The sequence below is a fragment of the Dama dama genome, chromosome 12 (assembly GCF_033118175.1).
Source record: "Dama dama isolate Ldn47 chromosome 12, ASM3311817v1, whole genome shotgun sequence".
NCBI lineage: Eukaryota > Metazoa > Chordata > Mammalia > Artiodactyla > Cervidae > Dama > Dama dama.
This window is the reverse complement of record NC_083692.1, coordinates 14,927,628-14,947,980: the sequence shown is the minus strand read 5'-3', so window position 1 is coordinate 14,947,980 and position 20,353 is coordinate 14,927,628. Positions and strand designations below refer to the sequence as shown.

The 20,353-nt window shown below is 43.3% G+C and overlaps 1 protein-coding gene across 4 annotated transcripts in view; it reads left to right on the top strand.

Moving 5' to 3' along the window:
• Positions 1-20,353, top strand: part of ADCK1 (aarF domain containing kinase 1) — a 130,666-nt gene that overhangs the window by 5,322 nt on the left and 104,991 nt on the right. For 2 of the 4 annotated variants that reach the window (XM_061156516.1, XM_061156515.1), the window contains exons 2-3: positions 12,736-12,881; positions 17,210-17,293. In XM_061156516.1, the coding sequence (XP_061012499.1) occupies positions 12,747-12,881; positions 17,210-17,293 (219 nt within the window). In that variant the 5' untranslated portion in view covers positions 12,736-12,746. The remainder of the gene's footprint in view (positions 1-12,735; positions 12,882-17,209; positions 17,294-20,353) is intronic. The other 2 variants (XM_061156517.1, XM_061156519.1) reach the window with 1 other exon arrangement.

Genomic DNA, 20,353 nt, shown 5'->3' with positions numbered 1-20,353 from the left:
TGCTATGAAAGTGCTGCACTCAGTATGCCAGCAAATTTGGAAAACTCAGCAGTGGCCACAACACTGGAAAAGGTCAGTTTTCATTCCAGTCCCAAAGAAAGGCAATGACAAAGAATGCTCAAACTACTGCACAATTGCACTCGTCTCACACACTAGTAAAGTAATGCTCAAAATTCTCCAAGCCAGGCTTTAGCAATATGTGAACCGTGAACTTCCAGATGTTCGAGCTGGTTTTAGAAAAGGCAGAGGAACCAGAGATCAAATTGCCAACATCCGCTGGATCATCGAAAAAGCAAGAGAGTTCCAGAAAACATCTATTTCTGCTTTATTGACTATGCCAAAGCCTTTGACTGTGTGGATCACAATGAACTGTGGAAAATTCTGAAAGAGATGGGAATACCAGACCACCTGACCTGCCTCTTGAGAAACCTATGTGCAGGTCAGCAAGCAACAGTTAGAACTAGAGAGGGAACGACAAACTGGTTCCAAATAGGAAAAGGAGTACATCAAGGCTGTATATCGTCACCCTGCTTATTTAACTTATATGCAGAGTACATCATGAGAAATGCTGGGCTGGAAGAAGCACAAGCTGGAATCAAGATTGCTGGAAGAAATATCAATAACCTCAGATATGCAGATGACACCACCCTTATGGCAGAAAGTGAAGAGGAACTAAAGAGCCTCTTGATGAAGGTGAAAGAGGAGAATGAAAAAGTTGGCTTAAAGCTCAACATTCAGAAAACTAAGATCATGGCATCTGGTCCCATCCCTTCATGGGAAATAGATGGAGAAACAGGGGAAACAGTGTCAGACTTTATTTTGGGGGGCTTCAAAATCACTGCAGATGGTAACTGCAGCCATGAAATTAAAAGACGCTTACTCCTTGGAAGGAAAGTTATGACCAACCTAGATAGCATATTAAAGAGCAGAGACGTTACTTTGCCAACAAAAGTCTGTCTAGTCAAGGCTATGGTTTTTCCAGTGGTCATGTATGGATGTGAGAGTTGGACTGTGAAGAAAGCTGAGGGCCGAAAAATTGATGCTTTTGAAAGAGCAGAGACGTTACTTTGCCAACAAAAGTCTGTCTAGTCAAGGCTATGGTTTTTCCAGTGGTCATGTATGGATGTGAGAGTTGGACTGTGAAGAAAGCTGAGGGCCGAAAAATTGATGCTTTTGAACTGTGGTGTTGGAGAAGACTCTCTAGAGTCCCTTGGACTGCAAGGAGATCCAACCAGTCCATCCTAAAGGAGATCAGTCCTGGGTGTTCATTGGAAGGACTGATGCTGAAGCTGAAACTCCAATACTTTGGCCACCTCATGGGAAGAGTTGACTTATTGGAAAAGACCCTGATGCTGGGAGGGATTGGGGACAGGAGGAGAAGGGGACGACAGAGGATGAGATGGCTGGATGGCATCACTGACTTGATGGACATGAGTTTGAGTAAACTCCGGGAATTTGTGATGGACAGGGAGGCCTGGCATGCTGCAGTTCATGGGGTCGCAAAGAATCAGACATGACTGAGCGACTGAACAGAACTGAACTGAACTGAGGGGGGTAAGAGTGATAAGAGGGCTTTCCTGGTGGCTCAGTAGTAAAGAATCTGCCTGCAGTGTAGGAGCTGTAGGAGATGTAGGTTCGAACCCTGGGTGGGGAAGATCCCCTGGAGGAGGGCCTGGCAACGCACTCCAGTATTCCTGCCTGGAGAATCCCATGGACAGAGGAGCCTGGCGGGCTACAGCCCAAGGGCTGCAAAGAGTCGGACATGACTGAAGGGACCGACACACACGCAAGAGTGATAAAAATGTACTTGTGCGTTAGGATGATGGTACTTGCATGGCAGAGTGAATGAAGGTTGGCTGGGACGTGGGAAAGTGTTTGGAATAGGAGTGGTCGAATGGCTCAGGCAAGATGTGATGGGCTTCCCTCCACCCGCCTCTATTAATTGTACAAGGTCATGCTAATTCTTGCCCCTGAGATTTAGGAGTTCTTCTGCATAAGCTCTTCAGCTTTGCAGAACAGGAGAAATGAAACTTAAAGTAACAATAAGGAGAAGAAGTCTCATTTACTGAGCCTTTGTTAAAGCAGCATCTGATTTCATTCTTGCAGTGGCCCTATGAGGTAGGTACTATCCAGAGCATTAAAAAAAATTTTTTTTTTATTGAAGGATAATTGCTTTACAGAATTTTGTTGTTTTCTGTCAAACCTCAACATGAATCAGCCACAGGTATACATATATCCCCTCCCTTTTGAATCTCCCTTCCGTCTCCCTCCCCATCCCACCCCTCTAAGTTGATACAGAGACTCTGTTTGAGTTCCCTGAGACATACAGCAAATTCCCCTTGGCTATCTATTTTACATATGGTAATATAAGTGTCCATGTTATTCTTTCCATACATCTCACCCTCTCCTCCCCTCTCTCCATGTCCATAAGTCTATTGCCTATGTCTGTTTCTCCATTGCTACCCTGTAAATAAATTCTTCAGTACCATTTTTCTTGATTCCACACTTATGCTTTAGAATATGATATTTATCTTTCTCTTTCTGACTTACTTCACTCTGTATAATAGGTTCTGGGTTCATCCACCTCATTAGAACTGGTTCAAATGTGTTCCTTTTTATGGCTGAATAATATTCCATTGTGCACATGTACCACTTCTTTATCCATTCATCTGTCGATGGATATCTAGGATGCTTCCATGTTCTAGTTATTGTAAATAGTGCTGCAGTGTACAATGGGGTACATGTGTCTTTTTCAGTTTTGCTTTCCTCAGGGTATATGCCTAGGAGTGGATTTCATACGGTGATTTTATTCTTAGTTTTTAAAGGACTCTCCTTACCATCTTCCATAGTGGCTGTATCAATTTGCATTCCCACCAACAGTGCAAGAGCATTCCTTTTTCTCCACACCCTCTCCAGTATTTATTGTTTGTAGACTTTTTGATGATGGCTGTGCTGACCGGTGTGAGGAGATATCTCCTGTAGATATTGTAGTTTTGATTTGCATTTCTCTAATAATGAGTGATGTTGAGCATCTTTTCATGTGTTTTTTAGCCATCTGTATGTCTTATTTGGAGAAATGTCTGTTTAGGTGTTTTTCCCACTTTTTGATTGGGTTGTTTGTTTTTCTGGTACTGAGTTGTATGAACTGCTTGCATATTTTGGAAATTAATCCTTCATCAGTTGTTTCATTTGCTATTATTTTCTCCCATTCTGAGGGTTGTCTTTTCACCTTGCTTATATTTTCCTTTGCTGCGCAAAAGATTTTAAGTTTAATCAGGTGCCACTTGTTTACTTTTGTTTTTATTTCCATTACTCTAGGCGGTGGGTCATAGAGGATCTTGCTTTGATTTATGTCATTGAGTGTTCTACCTGTGTTTTCCTCAGAGAGTTTTATAGTTTCTGGTCTTACATTTACATCTTTAATACATTTTGAGTTCTCTGTGTGTATGGTGTTAGGAAGTGTTCTAATTTCATTCTTTTACATGTAGTCGTCCGGTTTTCCCAACACCATTTATTGAAGAGGCTGTCTTTGCCCCTTTATATGTTCTTGCCTCCTTTGTAAAAAATAATGTACCCGTAGGTGCATGGGTTTATTTCTAGACTTTCTATCTTGTTCCACTGGTCTATATTTCTTTTTGTGCCAATACCATACTGTCTTGATGACTGTAGCTTTGTAGTATAATCTGAAGTCAGGAAGATTGATTCCTCCAGCTCCATTCTTCTTTCTCAAGACTACTTTAGCTGTTTGGGGTCTTTTGTGTTTCCATATGAATTGTGAAATTTTTTGTTCTAGTTCTGTGAAAAATGTCATTGGTAATTTGATAGGGATCTCATTGAATCTGTAGATTGCGTTTGGTTCAGTTTGGTTCAGTTCAGTTCAGTTCAGTCGCTCAGTCATGTCTGACTGTTTGTGACCCCTTGCCATAGCACACCAGGCCTCCCTGTCCATCACCAACTCCTGGAGTTTACCCAAACTCATGTCCATTGAGTTGGTGATGCTATCCAACCATCTCATCCTCTGTCGTCCCCTTCTCCTCCTGCCCTCAATCTTTCCCAGCATCAGGGTCTTTTCAAATGAGTCAGCTCTTTGTATCAGGTGGCCAAAGTACTGGAGTTTCAGCTTCAATATCAGTCCCTCCAATGAACACCCAGGACTGATCTCCGCTAGGATGAACTGGTTGAATGTCCTTGCAGTCCAAGGGACTCTCAAGAGTCTTCTCCAACACCACAGTTCAAAAGCATCAATTCTTTGGTGCTCAGCTTTCCTTGTAGTACAACTCTCACATCCATACATGACCACTGGAAAAACCATAGCCTTGACTAGACGGACCTTTGTTGGCAAAGTAATGTCTCTGCTTTTTAATTATGCTGTCTAGGTTGGTCATAACTTTCCTTCCAAGGAGTAAGCATCTTTTAATTTCATGGCTGCAATCACCATCTGCTACTGTCAACTTCTCCTTTTATGTCTGCTAGTGTTTGCCTTATGTATTGGGGTGCTCCTTTGTTGGGTGCATAGATATTTACAATTGTTATGTCTTCCTCTTGGATTGATCCCTTGATCATTATGTAGTGTCCTTCCTTATCTCTAGTAATCTTTTTTATTTTAAGGTCTATTTTGTCTGATATGAGGATTGCTACTCCAGCTTTCTTTTGTTCCCCATTTGCATGGAATATATTTTTCCATCCTCTCACTTTCAGTCTATGTGTCTTTAGGTCTGAAGTGGGTTTCTTGTAGACAGCATATATATGGGTCTTATTTTTGTATCCATTCAGACAGTCTGTGTCTTTTGTTTGGAGCATTTAATCTGCTTACATTAAAAGTAATTATTGAGATATATGTTCCTATTGCCATTTTCTTAATTGTTTGGGGTTGATTTTGTAGATCTTTTTTTTTCTGTTGGATTTCTTGACTATAAGTCCATTTAACATTTGTTGTAGAGCTGGTTTGGTGGTACTGAATTCTCTTAACTTTTGCTTGTCTGAAAAGCTTTTTATTTTTCCATCAGTTTTGAATGAGATCCTTGCTGGGTACAGTAATCTTGGTTGTAGATTTTTCCATTTCAGTACTTTAAATATATCCTGCCATTCCCTTCTGGCCTGCAGAGTTTCTGGTGAAAGATCAGCTGTTAAGCGTATAGGGTTTCCCTTGTATGTTACTTGTTGCTTCTCCCTTGCTGCTTTTAATATTCTTTCTTTGTGTTTAGTCTTTGTTAGTTTAATTAGTTTGTGTCTTGGCCTATTTCTCCTTGGGTTTATCCTGTATGGGACTCTTTGCATCTCTGGGACTTGGTTGACTATTTCCTTTTCCATGTTGGGGAAATTTTCAACTATAATCTCTTCAAAAATTTTCTCATACCCTTTCTTTTTCTCTTCTTCTTCTGGGACCCCTATAATTCACATGTTGGTGCAGTTGATATTGTCCTAGAGGTCTCTGAAGCTATCCTCTGTTTTTTTCATTTTTACTCTATTCTGCTCTTCAGAAGTTATTTCTACCATTTTATCTTCAAGCTCACTGATTTGTTCTGCTTCAGATATTCTGCTATTGATTCCTTCTAGAGTATTTTTAATTTTAGTAATTGTGTTGTTTGTCTCTGTATGTTTATTCTTTAATTCTTCTAGGTCTTTGTTAATTGATTCTTGCATTTTTTCCACTTTGTTTTCAAGGTTTTTGATCATCTTTACTATCATTATTCTGAATTCTTTTTCAGCCAGTTTGCCCATTTCCTCTTCATTTTTTGGACTTCTGTGTTTCTAGTTTGTTCCTTCATTTGTGTAGTATTTCTTTGCCTTTTCATTATTATTATTATTATTTTTTTAACTTACTGTGTTTGAGGTCTCCTTTTCCCAGGCTTCAAGGTTGAATTCTTTCTTCCTTTGGGTTTCTGCCCTCCTAACGTTGGTCCAGTGGTTTATGTAGCTTCATATAGGCTGAGATTTGTGCTGAGTTTTTCTTTGTTTGTTTTTCCTCTGATGGGCAAGGAGAGTGAGGTGGTAATCCTGTCTGCTGATGACTGGGTCTGTATTTTTGTTTTGTTTGTTGTTTAGATGAGGCGTCCTGCAGAGGGTGCTACTGGTGGTTGGCTGCTGCCGGGTCTTGTCTTCAAGTGGTTTCCTTTGTGTGAGTTCTCACTATTTGATACTCCCTAGGGTTAGTTCTCTGGTAGTCTAGGGTCTTGGAGTCAGTGCTCCCTCTCCAAAGGCTCAGGGCTTGATCTCTGGGTCTTTTTGCCAGGATTCAGTTGCTTTAAGATCCTTAATATACAGGTACCAAGTCTCTCTGTCCCTGTAGTCAGTAAGGTTGATGAAGGCACCCTGAGTCCTGCACTGAATACATAATTGATCTCCATCTGCTTCTTCCATTCCTGGAGAAATTGTGTCCTCAGAAAACCTCCATTATGGGGTCTTCTAAAAACTGTTTTCGAAAATTCTCAATTTTTTCCACCTTCAGAAGTGAGAGGTCACGACAGGAAGACGTGTGAGTGAAGCAGGCCGAAAACCCGCCAGGGAAGTTGAGTGGCCCTCAGGACTTCAGAGGAGTTCCGAGAGCATTTTTTGTCGATCAGAGTCTAAGAGGCTGTGGCTTTCTGAAGGTGGCAGAACTGGTGAGCAGCGGAGCCGCGGTTCTTCCCGGCTCCAGAGGCTGAGTTCCTGGCCCCTGGTTGCTCTATACCACCTTCTCGTTGTCAGCTTTTCTTCAGGCCCCAGAAGGACGGTCCTCATGGGCCTCCTTGAACTGATGATCTCAAAGGAGAAAGGTGTGTGAGGACCTGAGGGCACTCAGCCTAATTTAAGGCCTGCTCCTGGGTTCAGCTGGGAACCTGTGTCTTGGCAGAAAGAAGGTGGAGGGAAATTGAGTGCACTGCCGCTTTTGATAGAAGATACTACAGACTGAGGTTGTAGTGAGCAAGGTGAAAAGGTGGGGTTAGGTGGGGGACTGCCAAAATGTTAGCAGTCGGGCATGCAGAAGCTGATAGACTGGGGAGTAAAGGATGCTTTACCGAGCCTGCCATTGGGCAGGGAAATAGCGAGAACAGTGGTGGTCGTAGCGTTACTGGAGGGGACCCTTCCAGGGCCTGGGACCAGGCTCTTGTCTAACTTGAAAGTGCATTGTCTGAAGAGACACACGTGCTAACAGACCAAAGGGCTGTATTGAAGAGTGGTGTCTGAGCAGAGGGCAGGAAGGTGAGGGGCCCCAGGAGCACTGCCTTGCCCGGTGGCTCACAGGCTCAGGCTTTATGGAGGTGGGGTACCTTTCTGGGTTGTCTCCGGCCAATCATCTTGTTTGTGTCTGTATCTGGTCTGACTCAGGGTCCTTCCTAGTTGGGTGTGCGTCTCTCAGCCAAGGTGGATTCCAGTGTGAGGATTTCTGGGAGGTTGGCAGGACATATTATGGTCTGGGCTCTCTTCTCTCCTCTTGAACCCTCCCAAATTCTTCTTGGTCCAAGGTTCCCTGACAATAGTGGTTTCTACTGTGTTCTTGCTGTGTAGGTGGCACCTTGTTAAATATTTGCATGATTTCCTCATTCCTCATCACCTCATCAAGTAGGCATGGCTTTGATCACCCCCATGGTATAGACAGGGTCACAGGACTCAGGGTAAGAGACCATGTTGGGACTCAGACTCAGGCCACTGGATTCTAGGATGTGTATTCTCAACCGCAGTGCTGTCTCTCATCTGAAAGGAACCAAGGATAGCCAACCACTAATGCCAAAGAAGCTGAAGTTGAACAGTTCTATGAAGACCTACAAGACCTTCTAGAACTAACATCCCCCAAAAGATGTCCTTTTCATCATAGGGGCCTAGAATGCAAAAGTAGGAAGGTACCTGGAGTAACAGGGAAGTTTGGCCTTGTAGTACAAAATGTAGCAGGGCAAAAGCTAACAGAGTTTTGCTAAGAGAATGCACTGGTCATAGCAAACACCCACTTCCAGCAACATGAGACTACCCTACACATGGACATCACCAGATGATTAACACCGAAATCAGATTGAATATATTCTTTGCAGCTGAAGATGGAGAAGCTCGATATAGTCAGCAAAAACAAGACCAGGAGCTGACTGTGGCTCAGATCATGAATTCCTTATTTTCAAATTGAGACTTAAATTGAGGAAAGTAGGGAAAGCCACTAGGCCATTTAGGTATGACCTAAATAAAATCCCTTACAATTATACAGTAGAAGTGACAAATAGATTCAAGGGATTAGATCTGATAGACTGAGTGCCTGAAAAACTATGGACAGAGGTTAGTGACATTATACATGAGGTGGTGATCAAAACCATCCCCAAGAAAAAGAAATGCAAAAAGGCAAAATGGCTGTCTGAGGAGGCCTTACAAATAGCCGAGAAAACAAGAGAAGTGAAAGGCAAAGAAGAAAAGGAAAGGTATACCCATCTGAATGCAGAGTTCCAAAGAACAGCAAGGGGAGATAAGAAAGCTTTCCTAAGTGAACAATGCATAGAAATAGAGAAAAACAATAGAATGGGAAAGACTGAAGATCTCATCAAGAAAACTAGAGATACCAAGGGAACGTTTCATGCAAAGATGGGCACAATAAAGGACAAAAGTGGTATGGACCTAACAGAAGCAGAAGATATTAAGAAGAGGTGGCAAGAATACATAGAAGAACTATACAAAAAAGATCTTAATGATCCGGATAACCACAATGGAGTGATCACTCACCTAGAGCCAGCCATCCTGGAGTGTGAAGTCACATGGAAGCATCACTACGAGCAAAGCTAGTGGATGTGATGGAATTCCAGTTGAGCTATCTCAAATCCTAAAAGATGATGCTGTGAAAGTGCTGCACTCAATATGCCAGCAAATTTGGAAAGCTCAGCAATGGCCACAAGACTGGAAAAGGTCAGTTTTCATTCTAATCCCAAAGAAAGGCAATGCCAAAGGATGTTCAAGCTGCTGCACTCCTTTCACATGCTAGCAAAGTAATGCTCAAAATTCTCCAAGCCAGTCTTTAACAGTGTGTGAACCAAGAGCTTCCAGATGGTCAAGCTGGATTTAGAAAAGGCAGAGGAACCAGAGATCAAGTTGCCAACATCCGTTGGATCATAGAAAAAGCAAGAGAATTCAAGAAAAATATCTACTTCTGTTGCATTGACTATGTCAAAACCTTTAACTATGTGGATCACAATAAACTGTGGAAAATTCTGAAAGAGATGGGAATACCAGACCACCTTACCTGCCTCTTGAGAAATGTATATACAGGTCAAGAAGCAAAAGTTGGAACCAAACTTGGAACAGCAGACTGGTTCCAAACTGGGAAAGGAGTACGTCAAGGCTGTATATCGTCACCCTGCTTATTTAACTTATATGCAGAATACATCATGTGAAATGCTGGGCTAGATGAAGTACAAGCTGGAATCAAGATTGCCGGGAGAAATATCAATAACCTCGTATGCAGATGACACCACTGTTTCAGCAGAAAGCAAAGAACTAAAGAGCCTCTTGATGAAAGTGAAAGAGGAGAGTGAAAAAGCTGACTTAAAACTCAACATTCAAAAAATGAAATCATGGCATCTGGTCCCATCACTTCATGACATATAGATGGGAAAACAATGGAAACAGTGAGAGACTATTTTCTTGGGCTCCAAAATCACTGCAGATGGTGACTGCAGCCATGAAATTAAAAGATGCTTGCTCCTTGGAAGAAAAGTATCATAAACCTAGAGAGCATATTAAAAAGCAGAGATATTACTTTGCCCACAAACGTCTGTATAGTCAAAGCTATTTTCAGCTGAAGTAGCTCAGCTGGAGTTCTATCACCTCCACTAGCTTTGTAGTCATGTATAGATGTGATAGTTGGATAAAGAAGAACTGATACTTTTGAACTGTGGTGTTGGAGAAGACTCTTGGGAGTCCCTTCAACTGAAAGGAGATCAAACCAGTGAATCCTAAAGGAAATCAACCCTGAATATTTATTAGAACGACTGATGCTGAAGCTGAAGCTCCAATACTTTGGCCACCTGATTCAAAGAGCTAACTTATTAGAAAAGACCCTGATGCTGGGAAAGATTGAAGGGGATGATAGAGAATGAGATGGTTGGGTGGCATCACTGACTCAATGGACATGAGTTTGAGCAAGCTCTAGGAGATGGTGATGGACAGGGAATTCTGGGTTGCTGCAGTCCATGGGGTCACAAAGAGTCAGACAGGACTGAACAATGACAACAAGGGATGGGGTAAAGGGGACACTGCAAGCATGGTTTAATTTATTCTTTTTATCTACAAACCCCTTACTTGCAGAGTTAGGAACTGATCCCAGGAGTTGGGCCAGAACATTTGTGTTTAGTGAAAGAAATGAGTTTCTTAAATTATCCCTTTAAAAATAATTGCTTGCAGTCATCCTCCTGGGGTGAATGCAGTCATCTGGGGTGTGAATGGGTAGGATAAACTTGGAAAGATTGTTGTGGGGGCATGGTTTCACTGATGAATTTGAACACATGAAGCCTCTATTAAAATTGAAATATTAACAAGAATGGTTCTCAAACTTTGCCTAAAAATAACCCATTATGTTTCCTATTAAAATGCAAATTCCCAAGTCCTATCCCCAGTGTTGATTTAGCGGGCCAAAGGGTGGGCTTCAGAAATCTTCATTTTTTTTTTTTTACTGTTACATCATTATCATTATTAATTTTTATTGAAATATACTTGATTTACAATGTTTCAGGTGTATAGCAAAGTCATTTATTTAAGCATATTTTTGTTTTCAAATTCTTTTTCCATTTTATGTTGTTATAAGATATAGAATATAGTCCCCTGTGCTATGCAGTAGGTTGTGTTGTTTATTTCATACATAGTAGTGTGTCTCTGTTAATCTCAAATTCCCGATTTAGCCCTTCCCAACCCATTCCCCTTTTGGTAATCATAAGTTTGTTTTCTGGGTCTGCGAGTCTAGCAGAAATCTGCATTTTTGAAATGGCACCCAGATTGATATTTTTTGCAAGTGTTCTTCTAACCACACTTAGAAATGTTGGCTAGGAAAAGAAGACTGCAGAGGGAAAAACAATGGGATTATAAAAAGAACTGGGTCCCAAAAAGTCAAGAAAGGAGAGAAAAAGACACAGAACAGGTAGGAAAATAGAAAGCACAGAAGATGGTAAAATTAAATCAGAATACATAAATGACTATATTAAATGCAAACAGACAAAATGCACTATATACTATTTAGAGAGACAGTATAAAGTGTAAGCTGAAAGTAAAAGAATGGAAAAAGATGTCCCTGTGGATACTTTAAAAAAAAAAATCTGTGACTATATTATGAGGCATGAGTCAAAACTGACTTTAAAGAAAGTGGAGACAAGGCTATTTACAGCAATTGTCTCCATATGGAGGCGAATCAGAGGCACAGATCAGGGAGGGGATGGTCATAGACTGAGTCCAGAGCAGAAACAAACAGGGTGATGACCTAAATTTTCCTGCTGCAAGGAAATTTCCCCCTACACGTCTGTTTAGGGCTTGTACCTGCAGGTGGCTTGGTGGTGGCGCTTCTCCTGGGTGGGTCTTCTCCACCTGCAGCCGCAGCTGTGGTCAAGGATGTTAGATGTAGTATTCCTCGGAATTGAAGGGGAAGCTGCGCGTTGGGTACAGTGGCCTCAAAGACTGTGTGTTGCCTAGTGGACTGGGAGGTAGAAGTAGGGTGGGGAAAGGTATCAGAGCTGGGAGCCCGCTTGGTTCAGCTGAGCGGAACGGTGAGTTTGGTTAAACAGAGCTTATCTGCAGGGGACTTTGAGCCCCCAACCGTAACGCAGCCTACGGGACTGGGAGTGGATGAAGTAGTAACTACCATGGTGTTGGCTTTCAAGGCTCTTACAGTCTAGACAAGGCGCTGTCTATGTTCTATCCAAAAGAAATAGTTTGAAACTCGATCAGATGTGGAGGGCTTCCCTGGCAGCTTCTGAGCAACTGCCGTTTTGGCTGTGGCCCCTTCCAACCTGGGCCGAGAGGACTGATGATGCCTATGCGATATTAGTGGTATGATAATAGTTTTCAGGTAACAGAAGTTACCATGCTCTCGCTTCTCTTATCTAAAGCAGCATCCTTGACTACATATTCGTCATCCTTTCTCTTACCCACTTTGATTTTCTTCTCAGCACCTGTTACCTGATGCTGTTCTCATACATACCTTAGGATCTGTCATCTCCTCCAGAGTGTAAGAACTTTGTTTTCTTGGCTTTCTCCCTAGTGCCTAGCACAGTGCCTGGTTCTGTGAAAGGAAGAATGGCTTTGAGCATTGAATTGTGCTGGATACTGTGCTCACCATTTCATCCACGTGATCTCATTTTATCCCAACAACTATTTTTTTTGAAATTTATTTTTTAGTTTGTATTTTTCTGGCTGCACTAGGTCTTCATTGCTGTGCATGAGCTTTCTCGTTGCGGCGTGTGGGCTCAGTAGTTAGGGCTCTAGATCACAGGCTTGGTGGTTGTGGCCCACGGGCTTTAGCTGCCCCTTGGAATGCGGCATCTTCCGGGACCGGGGATCGAACCCTTGTTCCCTGCATTGGCAGGCAGATTCTTAACCACTGGATGACCAGGGAAGTGCTTCCCCAGCAACTTTTGAGGTACGTATCATCATGTTTCATAAATGAGGCAATGTGAGTGCAGTGAGGTTGAGAAAATGACCCCAGAATCGTACAGTCTATTAAGTGGCAGAGCCCGGATTTGAATTCGGCTCCATAGGAAACTCTTTAACTGCTCCCTTCTCTCTGCTGTCCCGCTGCAGGGTCTGGGGACATGGCCAGAAGGGTTCTCAAGCTCGCTTCATGGACCAGCATGGCTCTTGCCGCCTCTGGCGTCTGCCTCTATAGCAACAAGTACTTGGACCCCAACGACTTTGGTGCCGTCAGGGTGGGCCGAGCAGTGGCCACGGTAGGTTCTTCTCCTTTTGGGAGGGGCAGAGGAACCGCAGCGCTGCTTGCAGCTGCTCATGCCTACAGCCGATGGACTCGCCAGTCACACACATGCAGCGATACACGTGTGCTGTGACCTGTGTGAAGAAGCTCCCACTACACAGCTGCACTGTCGTGGAGGTGTCCCCCCACATCCCTGTTTGCACAACCTCTGCCATCCTGAAGTTAACCATAGAGTGGGATTGCCTGGGGTCTCTGTTCTGAACACATTACCTTTACAGAAGCTTCCGTATCTTATTTTAGGGACCGACTCATCCTGCGGTCTCCTCAGCAAACTCACAGGGAAAGAGGAGTTTGCAGCTTTGACTAGATCCTAGCTGAAAACTTGGTCTGCCTCCAGTGAGCTCCTGGGAACGGATCATGACGGACGCAGGGCTCACACTCAGAGTGTCGGGGCCTGGAAGAACTTTGGGGATGTGCCCCAAGCCCCAGACTAAGAGAAGCTGAGCTGGATATTTGACTGTTGGATGGCTCAGCGACATCGTTCTGGTGTGACGGCACCCTCTGTACCTCTGAGGAAGGCGGCTCCTCCAGACAGCGCTGTGTAATTGCCACATACTTCACGCCTTCTCTCCTCCTCGGTCTGCTGCAGGATGAGCTCACGCATTCCTCCCCGTGGTGTAGATATATACTCCGAAGCACAGTCTGTCTGGGCTCTTGTCTAATCGTTTCTTTTAATACTCAGCGTTGTCCCGTCCTCTCCCCAGCCTGGCTCAGACATGGGGCCTGTGCCTCAAGGTAAACTGGAACTTATCATAGCTCACGATGAGCGAATAGATACACAGGCTATGGAATATGTAATGATTCCCACGTGCTTGCTAGGGGCCCTTTCTGAGCCCAACATTATCATATAGGCTTCAGGGGTAGAAACGAACTGTCCCGCCCAGGTGCAGCTTTGAAAGAGCTTCTGATTGAGGAGTGTCCACGTGGATGGGTCAGAAAAACAGTCTAAAGCCTGGGATTGTGTCAAGCTGCATGACTCGGGTGACGGCTACTGTGGGACCTCAGACACAGGAGTGAGTCCTGTGGGCTGGGAGACAGGATGTGTGTCTCAGGGGGAGTGGGATTGGATGGAACCTTAGGGATCTGCATAGTCCAAGAGGAGGGACGAAGGTATAAGTCAGTGCTATATAAACCAGCCACTGGGTTGTGCATTCCTTTCTTCTTTAAATAAGTGCTTTATTTGGGGATCATTCTATGTTTATAGAAAAGTTGGAAAGATAGTACAGAGTGCCCATATGCCCTTCATTCAGTTTCCCCTAATATTAAAATCTTACATGACCATGATACATTTATGAAAACTAAGAAAGTAACATTGATACATTGCTATTTGCTGAACTCCAGGTTCTATTCAGATTTGGTCACTTTTATTCCGTTTCCGTTTCTGGATCTACTCCAGGATATCACATTGCATTTAGGGTACTGGATTTTTGTTTTTATTTGGCTTAGTTTCTTTTTTTTTTTCTTTTGAAATTTTTATTGAGGTTATTGTAGATTCACTGGGCTGTATATTCTTTAAAGTTCTGGGCTCTGGTCGTCTTTTTTTTTTTGAAGGGAAGTGATACTTAAAAAATTCTCTTATTGAAATATGATTGCTGTATGATATTATATAAGTTACAGGTGCACAATATCGTGATTCACAGGTTTTAAAGGCTATGCTTCATTTATAGGTATTTAAAAATACTGGCTATATTCCTCATGTTGTACAATATATCTTTGTAGCTTATTTTATACCTAATAGTTTGTACCTGTTAATCCCCTTCCCCAATTCTGCCCTTCCCTATTTCCCTCTCCCCACTGCTATTGTTCAGTCACCAAGTTGTGTCCGACTCTTTGCAATCCCGTGGACTGCAGCACACCAGGCTTCCCTGTCCTTCACTATCTCCTAGAATTTGCTCAACCTCATGTCCATTTAATTGGGGATGCCATCCAACCATCTCATCCTCTGTTGCCCCTTTCTCCTCCTGCCCTTAATCTTTCCCGCATCAGGAAATCAACTTTTCCAATGAGTTGGCTCTTTGCATCAGGTGGCCAAAGTATTGGAGCTTCAGCATCAGTCCTTCCAATGAATATTCAGGACTGATTTCCTTTAGGATTGACTGGTTTGATTTCCTTGCTATCCAAAAGACTCTCAAGAGTCTTTCCCAACTTTACAGTTCAAAAGCATCAAATTCTTTGGCGCTCAGCCTTCTTTTCTCTATTCTCACATCTACTGGAAAAACGATAGCTTTGACTAGATGGACCTTTGTCAGCAAAGTAATGTGTCTCTGCTTTTTAATATGCTGTCTAGGTTGGTCATAGCTTTTCTTCCAAGGAGGAAGCGTCTATTAATTTCATGGCTCCAGTCACTGTCTGCAGTGATTTTGGAGCCCAAGAAAATAAAATCCTGGGATCCAAAAAAATTGCTTCCATTTTTTCCCCTTCTATTTGCCATGGAGTGATGGCATCGGTTATCATGATCTTCAATTTTTGAATGTTGAGTTTTAAGCCAACTTTTTCACTCTCCTCTTTGACCCTCATGAAGAGGCTCTTTAGTTCCTCTTCACTTTTTGCCATTAGTGTGGTATCATCTGCATATCTGAGGTTGTTTATATTTCTCCTTTCAATCTTGATTCAGTTTAGGATTCATCCAGCCCAGCATTTCGCATGATGTGCTCTGCGTAGAAGTTAAAATAAATAGGGTGACAATATACAGACTTGACATGCTCCTTTCCTAATTTTGAACCGATCCATTGTTCCATGTCTGGTTCTAACTGTTGCTTCTTTACCTGCATACAGGGTTCTCAGGAGACAGTAAGGTGGTCTGGTATTCCATCTCTTTAAGAGTTTTCCACAGTTTGTTGTGACCCACACAGTCAAAGGCTTTAGCATAGTCAGTGAAACAGAAATAGATGTTCTTCTGAAATTACCTTGCTTTCTCTATGATCCAATGGGTGTTGGCAATTTGACCTCTGGTTCTTCTACCTTTTCTAAATCTAGCTTGTATATCTGGAAGTTCTCCGTTCATGTATTGCTGAAGTCTAGCTTGAAGGATTTTGCATTACTGTCTTGAGTATGTGAAATGAGAGCAATTGTACAGTAGTTTGAACAATTGCTCTTCTTTGGGATTGAAATAACTGAGCTTTTCCAGTCCTGTGGCCACTGCTGAGTTTTCCAAATTTTCTGGCATAGTGAGTGCAGCACTTTGACAGCATCATCTTTTAGTATTTGAAATAGCTCAGTTGGAGTTCCGTCACCTCCACTAGCTTTATTCATAGTAATACTTCCTAAGGCCCACTTGATTTCACACTCCAGGATGTCTGGCTCTGGGTGAGTGACCACACCAAGTTTGTTCTCTATATCTGTGAGTCTGCCTCTTTTTTTATATTCTCTAGCTTGTTGTATTTTTTAGATTCCACTTTAAGTGATATCATTCAGTATTTGTCTTTGTCTGACTTATTTCACTGAGTGTAATGCAGGGCTCTGGTCTTAATTATCCTTGTGGACCGCTCAGGCCAGGTCTTGCTAGTGGTTGGTATTCAGTAAGTATATATGGAATGGAATGAAACATTGGGAGCATAGACAAAGGAATGGACTCTTCTCAATACCAGCCTTGCTAAGTTCCTTAATTTCTAAGGGCCGCAGTTGCTGAATTCTAAAAGGGAAGGTTTGGTCTCAGCAACCCTCAAGGCTCCTCTGTGCCTGAGATCCCTGGGAGCCTGTGACTTTCTGATTCATCAAACATAAGGGAACCTCTTCTGTAGTTTTGACTGAGGGACCTAGATTTAAAACTTATGCTGTTAGAGCAAACATAAATATGAAATGGTGTTTATTTGTGATACGGAGAGGTGGGATAAGTTTATCCAGCAGCATTCATCTAACTAGTATTTGTTGAGCATTCACCTGTGCGCTTGGCACTGTGAAAGATGCAAGGGATGCGATGATAAATAGGAAGGACATGCCCTTGTGCTTACAGAGCTTAATTTCTAGCGAAGTGGAGACTGTCCATATACAAGGAAACAAATGAGCAAGGTAACTTTGGATGGTGGTTTGTCATGATAAATAATTGGGAGTTCCCAGTGGGTGGGGGTCTCTTTAGATTGAGGGTCTCTGCAGGGATGGTATTTGTGCAGAGCCTTGACTGACAGGGAGAAACCAGCCAGACCAGAATCTGGCGGCAGGGCCTCTAAGAGATGGGATTGCTTCTCTGGACATGCCACCTGTGTCAGGGGCCTGTAGATGCGGGCCCTGGATAGCGAAGTAATATTTGATGTCTGGTGCTAAGCCTTCCTCTTTCTTGGTTCACAGACAGCTGTGATCAGTTACGACTATCTTACATCCCTGAGGAGTGTCCCCTATGGCTCAGAGGAATACTTGCAGCTTCGATCCAAGGTAAGGACCCGTGGGACCCATCTGAGCCGGGCCACTGCAAAGCCAGCAAGCTTCTGGTGTGCAGCTGGAGGTGGGCAGGGGACAGGGTGGGGATTGAGGCAGGTGGCTTGGGAGGAAGAAGGGGAGCTGTATTAACACCCAGGGGTTGGGCTGCCAGGCTGCCGTGAGGCTGGACCCTCTGGTTCTAAGGTTATAAATCTAAAAGGTGCTGTTGGGGAGGCTGGTGTGTGTTCCCGGGGAACGCAAGTGTCTGTGATGACTCAGGAAGGCAGAAGGCAAGCTGTCCCTTATATAACTCAGCTGGCTTCCAAACTGCCTCGTCAGGCAAAACCCAATGGGAAGAGGTTAATTGCTTTCCCATCCTCTGAAGGCTTCCCCTGCTCTAGGCCTCCGAGTGGCGCTGTTGACCACATACTCTGTTCTCATTTAGAAGATGGTAGTTGATTTTGGTGCTCTGCCTATGTGTTCCAGAGAGTTGGGGGATTAAGCAAGAGGGCCCTTGTGTGGGATGTAAGTTGAGTCTGGGGTCAAGTATAGATACCTTTGGGCTTCCCAGGTGGTGCAGTGGTAAAGAATCCTCCTGCCAGTGCAGGAGACACAAGAGATGCAGGTTTGATCCCTGGGTGGGAAGATCTCCTGGAGGAGGAAATGACAACCCACTCCAGTATTCTTGCCTGGAGAATTCATAGAGGAGGAGCCTAGTGGACTAGAGTCTAGAGAGTTGCAGAATCAGATATGACTGTGCGATTGAGCATGATAGATACCTTTGGTTCTTCCAGAGAGAGGTGTGTGATAGAGTTGTGTGATAGATCTGTGTATCTTTGCTCAACCTGGAAGGCCCTCTGCCCCTTAGAAAATTCCTCGTCATCCTTCAGGACTCAGCGCAGACACCTTGCCTCTGTGACGCTTTCCTCCTCAGTCATCCTAGCCGGCTGGAATAATTACTTTTAAAATTTTTATTTAAAGTTTTCATTATGAAAATTTCACCCATCCACAAGGGTAGAGAAGTATGAACCCCTATGGAACTGTTATCCAGCTTCAGAAATTGTCAGCATTTTGCCAGTCTTGTTTTATCTACTGTCCCCTTTATTCATTCCTTCATTTACTTCATTCATTTGTTACTATTTTTTGCTGAAATACTTACAAGCAAATCTCCAGCATCATATTATTTGAAAAAATTCAGTATCTGTCTGTAATAGATAAGGACCACCATAACTACAGGACCATGATCATTCAGTCACTCAGTCTTGTCCGACTCTTTGCAACCCCATGGACTGCAGCATGCCAGGCCTCCCTGTCCATCACCAACTCTTGGAGGCTACTCGAACTCATGTCCATTGGGTTGATGATGCCATCCAAACATCTCATCCTCGGTCATCCCCTTTTCTTTCTGTCTTCAATCTTTCCCAGCACCAGGATCTTTTCCAATGAGTCAGTTCTTCGCATCAGGTGGCCAAAGTATTGGAGCTTCAGCTTCAGCATCAGTCCTTCCAGTGAATATTCAGGAGTGATTTCCTTTAAGATGGACTGGTTGGATCTCCTTGCTGTCCAAGGCACTCTCAAGAGTCTTCTTCAAATGAACCACAGTTCATTCTGAAAAGCATCGATTCTTCTGTGCTCAGCTTTCATCATACCTAACAAAATTGACGATAATTTCTTAATACCTCTAATAGGTAGTCCATATTCAAATCTTCCTCGTTGTCCTCCAAAATTTCTTTTTCAAGTTGATTCAAACCTGTATCCACCCAAAGTGCATATATTACATTTGATTGCTGTTTTCTATATCTTTTCAAGTCTGTAATATTTTCCCTCCCTCTTTTTCTGAGAAGCTATTTGCTTATTGAAGAAGCCAGATCATTTATCCTGAGAAATTTCCCACATTCAGGATTTGGCTGATTGCATCCTCAAAGTGTCGTTCAATGGGAAGTAAATTCACTGGTGCACAGTTCAAAATATATAATATTTGAACATAAAAAATGATCCTCATCTCCCTGTTTCTCAGGTACCCAGTTTTCCTGCCTGGAGGTGATCATTGCTGCCTGGATATCTTTACAGAGATATCTTCCTATTTGGATTTAATCAGTCTATCTTTGTTTCTGCATACACGATAGGTGGTTATGTGTCTTTCTCTCTCTTTAGATCTCTCTCTTTAGATCTCTAAACTCCTTTAGATCAAGGGCTGGATCTTTCTTTTTTTTGCAGCTTCTACTTCTATCCATGAGGCCTGAAAACTGAGTTAACATCTGTCTCAACACCAGGCTGTAACCTGCTAGCTCCCTGCCTTGGGAGACGCCCCAGAAAGGGTAAGGTTTGTAGTCAGAAGACCTGAGCGTGTGCTTTAAGAAGGTCATTCAACCTCTTGTAGTGCGGTGTTCCTTGTCTGTGGGCTACAGATGGCTATGCCACTTACTGAGGATTATATGGATAGTGTCTGAGCCAGTTTTTTATAAATGTACATATAAAACAGGTATCAAAAATAAGTCAGATGTCTATTAGAAGGTATGTTCCATGAGGACAGAGAGTTGGTCTGTGTTGTGTATCTTCACATCTTTGGCACCTGTTACAGTCCCCGGGACAAAGCAGGTCCTAAATAAAGGTTTGTTGAATGAACACATGAACGAATGGATGAAATGTTAGCTTTTACTGGAAGATCTCGAATTCCTTGTCTCTGAGACTCAATGCCACCTGCTTTCCCCTACCCCGTTTTCTCCAACTAAACAGTGCTGTGGGCCTTGGAACCCACCAGAGCCACATTCTACAGAGAAGTCTAGGCCATGGGGACAGGGGCGAGCCCTCTGCCTTGGGGAATCTGCAGAGTGGGCAGGGGAGCAGGTGCCCTGAAGACAGTTGGCCTTCGGGTATAAGTCATCTGGAAAGCATTGAGGCTGCAGGTCAAGGAGAAGCTGGGGTGATGCAATAAGGGATGTGCAGCCTGGCAGTTGATGAGAGATCAGCAGCGCGTGGTGGCTGGCACCAGATAACAGGGTGCAGGCTGGACCCCGGGGGGCGGTGCACCTGGGAAGGGGGAGCTGGGTGTCATGAAAGAGCACAACTAAATAC